Source organism: Aplysia californica, unplaced genomic scaffold (genome assembly GCF_000002075.1).
Source record: "Aplysia californica isolate F4 #8 unplaced genomic scaffold, AplCal3.0 scaffold00098, whole genome shotgun sequence".
NCBI lineage: Eukaryota > Metazoa > Mollusca > Gastropoda > Aplysiida > Aplysiidae > Aplysia > Aplysia californica.
In genome coordinates, this window is record NW_004797368.1 from 787300 (window position 1) to 791976 (window position 4677).

Sequence of the window (4677 nt, forward strand, 5' to 3'; positions counted from 1 at the left end):
GTGCACACACATACATACAGAAAGAAAACCCCCAAACAGAATCTATAGGAGAAGTGCGATCTGGTGCGGCATTTGCAAAAGGAAACCGAAGCCAGGAGGATCATACGAGACATTTGTACCAAAAAAGTACACGTCTTTGGACTGGACCCCCAGTCTGCTTTGTTGTCTGCTCAGGTGTTTTGAGGGTGTTAACGAAGTCAAGACTGGGAACCTGATTTTTACAGCGGTTTATTTTTATGTCCAAACTTTACTCATATGCCCCATTACAAGTCAGAGGAAACTCTGAGCATGGTAAATATAGCATTTATATCATTATGTTGGTGGCCATCTCACTTTTGATGATTCTGGGCGCTTGCCAGCGGGCTGAGGCAAATGCTACTGGTAGGTTCTTGCTGCTTAGATGTAGATGTAAAGACTGATCTGCCAAGGTCTGTAATCTGTATAAAAGATGTTTCCAAACATCTAGAGACGCATTTCTCTAAAACAATAACTTGCTGTAAAGTGTTTGAGAACAATTAATCCAATAAGGATATTATAGATGGTGCACATGATCTGAATGTCCTTGGTAACTGCAAATTTAGATAATTTTTTTGGTGGCATTGATCAAAGTTTTTCAGTATAATCCACATGGAAATGTTTATTTTTAATTGTCATAAAAGATGTTGAGCCAGAACAAAAAGTAAATGCCCAACGGCCAGAAAAATACTGGTGTCTTTCATTTCATAATTTTAACGAGCGCCTGATTTCACTACTGATAAAGGTATGCCATCCTCAAGTATGAGGGTTAACTCAGGTGGTGTAGTATACTACATGTACATCTAAACAGAAAGACGGAGATGCTCGAAAAGATGTTCCATTTGCAGGAATGGAGATCCCCTCTTTAATAAACAGATAAGTTTTATCATTACCTGACAGATGCAGAGAGAGGGGGGAGGGACAGAGAGAGAGAGAGAGAGAGAGAGAGAGAGAGAGAGAGACCGAGAGAGAGACAGAGAGAGACAGGCAGACAGATAAAGAGAGACAGACAGAGAGACAGAGAGAGAGATAGAGAGAGAGGCAGAGAGAGAGAGAAAGAGGGAGAGAGAGAAAGAGAGATAGAGAGAAAGACAGAGAGAGAGACAGAGATAGAGAGAGAGAGAGGGGAGGGAGAGATAGAGAAGGTTATGAACCACCATTAAGTTTACTGTCATTTCTAAGCATTTAACTTGCAGGCCTGTTTGATACGTAACACTCATCATTATTAAAACCGCGGTAACTACAAAAGCTCCAGCTAATTATTTTTAAAAGTCATGATCGACACATCGTTATGGTCTACGTCTAGCAAAGATGTTTTTATGCGTTATATTACACCTTTAGAAAAAGTAGCTGCTCCACCTGCTGATGAGCAGTAACACTATTCCATAAAACCCCTATAAGGGAAGAAAAGTCCTTAAAAATAGTTTTTGAACAATTGAATAAAACAACAAACATAAAAACCACAACCGTTACGCCCACGTTTCTCCACAAAGAGAGAGGTGGGGGGGTATATCCAATTTTAGGAAGAGCTTGGGGACACTTGCAACACAATACTTACGTCATTTAAGTGCCGAAGACTAGAAATGTTACAAGAGAGTAACAAACACAAAAAAGAAGGAGAGATCAGGACGACAAGTTTGATAGGAACGAAGCACCAGAGCACCCACCAACCATCCGCGAAGGGGCATGTTAAGTTTCTGTCTTCTTCACATAGAGAATTAAAAAAGAGGAGAGATAAGCAAATGCTGTTCTGTTTATCTTGATTGCTGGGCTCTTCACCCTTGCACGCAAAAGATGTGAGTTCGATTCTCACAGGAGGAAAGCTATTGTGCTTTATGCTGTATTCAGCTCAGCCTGGACTGGCCCTAACAACTGGAAGCTGCCCACCTCCTTAGAAACGACCTAAAGATTGTCGATTGGGCTGTATGTAATACAATTACACAAACATACACACACACACAAACACACACACACACACACACACACACACACACACACACACACACTCACACACACCAAACAGTGTCACATCAACCGGATATTGATTGTACGTCCACCTGAGTGTCTGTATAGTGAGGCATCGTGGAGAAATCAGGCACTCGTCAAAATAATGAAACCAAAGAAAACGGCATTTTTATGGCCGCGGATCATTTATTCCTAATTTTTTCTCTCAACACCTTTTATGTTCACTTGTAGACATTTTTCTATATATGGATTTTACTGAAAACCTTGACGAAATTAATGTACAAAAATGTAAACTTGCATTCTTTAAGGACTCTGAAGTCACCAAGCTTTGGCTGCAATTTCTTGCTAATTTTACACTTCTGATACCCAGGCAGGCAATCCCCATCTCCCAAAATTGCAAATATCTCGACTTCTATTCATGATAGATGGGTTGTTTTGTTGTTGTTCTTGTTGTGTGTGTGTGTGTGTGTGTGTGTGTGTGTGTGTGTGTGTGTGTGTGTGTGATTTATATGCAGGGAAAGGGAGACGGTCTAGTGCACAATTTTGTTTTCATAAGAATTAACACCCAACTAGATAGTTAATATGTCTGTACAAAGGCTGAGTAAAGAAAAAGGAAGACGGAAAGAAAGAAGGCTGAGTCTACTCCAGAATTGCAGGAGACACTCGTAAAAGTAAATGAGTGGAAACATAGACTTTGCAGGCTGTACTGAGACAACTGTGCGAGTGGTTATTATGGATTTTCTTCTTTTTTTTCCATTTACTTTTGTCTGTCTATAATATTGCTTTTTCTCCACATTAAATGACCGTGATCATATGGATTATTTTAAATACCAAAGTCTAACCTGATGAGGGATTCTGCCTAGAGTAGAGATAATAGACGTGACACTATGGTATCAAAGTCCATCTCCTAAAAGAAAGGAATGGAACCGGAGTGGCGAGGGTAGTGAAAAAGATCACAAAGTTCCTCCTGGCCTCGGAGCTCAAAGTGGTCAGAGGCATTGTGGAGAATATATATCAGTTATCGAACTGGTAGCATGCCCGAAATCTAAAAGAGAATGTGATATCTGGATACCTGGAGGTGTCTTCTCTGACTCAAAGGCTGATGTGTAATGACCGTTGCGATGGGCCGTTGCACATTCTGCCATATCCAGGCCAGTGCATGTATTTATGTTGTCCATCCAAGTTACTCTTTGTCTTCGTCTCCCCCCTGGGTCTTCTGCCCCACATCATTTCTTCAAGCACATCATTTACAATGGTCTCGCGTCGCGGCCATAGTATTGTTCCATCAGTTTTGGCCATTTTACGACAGCACTCCATTTCAAACGCAGCTATTTTGAGATAATGTGTGTATATATGTCACATTGACAGGTCCCATTAATTGGTACCAAAAGCACCAGAACTGTGGCGGGAAAATGCAGTCCCCGATCGACATCAGCACGAAGAATGTGGTGCATGACCCCTTCCTTGAACTTTTTAACCTTACCGAGTACGAGAAGACTTCCGGTGTCATCATGCACCTGGCCAACGTTGGGGGCCACACAGGTAACTCTGGGAAAACTTGAAGTTTGCACTTCCTTCCCGATCTCAATAGATAAAACACAACCCTAAATAATCTAAACATACGTACAACAAGGTGTTTCGAAGACAGCGCTATGGGAGGCAAATCTTGAAGCGTAAATATTCCACTACGGTACCAATATTTGAGAACCCTAGACGTCCACGGGATGATCTCAGAAGTGCGACATGACAGTGATTGTCCGTCTGGAGACAGTACATACAATTGAAATGTGGTTGTTCGTAAATTTCTTTTCCTTTTGTAGAAGTATTTATCTGTAAATTTGTCGTTTGAGAAATAATCAACCTGGAGGGGGCGTAGAAAATCATTCCTCATAGGACAAGAAATGTTCTACTCCCAGTTTGATTCGAACCTCGAACCTTCACGAGGTAGCCAAGTTTCTTTCAGCGACTGCAGCGCTACGACTGGTAAGATGAAAGTCAACTAAAATATTATGAACAAATGGATTTAATTGTTGTCATTCCCTGATGACAACTTACGCGTTGAAAATGCTATAGACCTACCTTTATTCATAGGAAGAGATCTTTCCTATCCGTGTGAGGGTTCAGTGGGTGCAAAAACTGCATAATAGAAATATACAAAAGGAACTTTCAATTTCGATATTTAAAGACATCACATCTGTCTGGAGATGTTACGAAATTATTATAATAGCTCGCACAAAGTAAGTTGGAATTGAAAATGAATAAAACCTTTTATTTATTGTTTTAGTTTTCTTTTTGTAGCAACGTGGATGAAAATTTGAACAGCATAACGTAAACTTTTGACACGCCTATTTGTGTATCTCTTGGTCACATTTCGCTTTTCCTGTTTTATGTGTTTGTCCCAAAGAGAAGACTGTATCACAAATTTTAACAATAATAATATATTATAAACAATTCCAAATTATACTCCCCCCCCCTGTCCCTGCTCCATTCCTCCTTCCCCTCCCCCATTCTCGCAGCCCGCGTTCTGTATTCCGGCACTGCCGTGTACATCCGAGGCGGTAGTCTCCCAGACAAGTACCAGCTGGACCAGTTCCACTTCCATTGGGCGAAGGAAGACCTGACGGGGTCTGAGCACTCTGTGGATTGGAAGCATTACCCTCTGGAGGTGAGAGAGAGAGGGGGGGAGGAGAGTGGAGA

General features: G+C 41.2%; 1 protein-coding gene across 1 annotated transcript in view; it reads left to right on the plus strand.

The window, feature by feature from the left end:
* The first annotated feature begins 314 nt into the window (after positions 1 to 314).
* Positions 315 to 4677, plus strand: part of LOC101849682 (carbonic anhydrase 2) — a 5651-nt gene continuing 1288 nt past the window's right edge. The window contains exons 1-3 of the mRNA XM_005095243.1: positions 315 to 381; positions 3349 to 3522; positions 4497 to 4645. Of these exons, the coding sequence (XP_005095300.1) occupies positions 315 to 381; positions 3349 to 3522; positions 4497 to 4645 (390 nt within the window). The remainder of the gene's footprint in view (positions 382 to 3348; positions 3523 to 4496; positions 4646 to 4677) is intronic.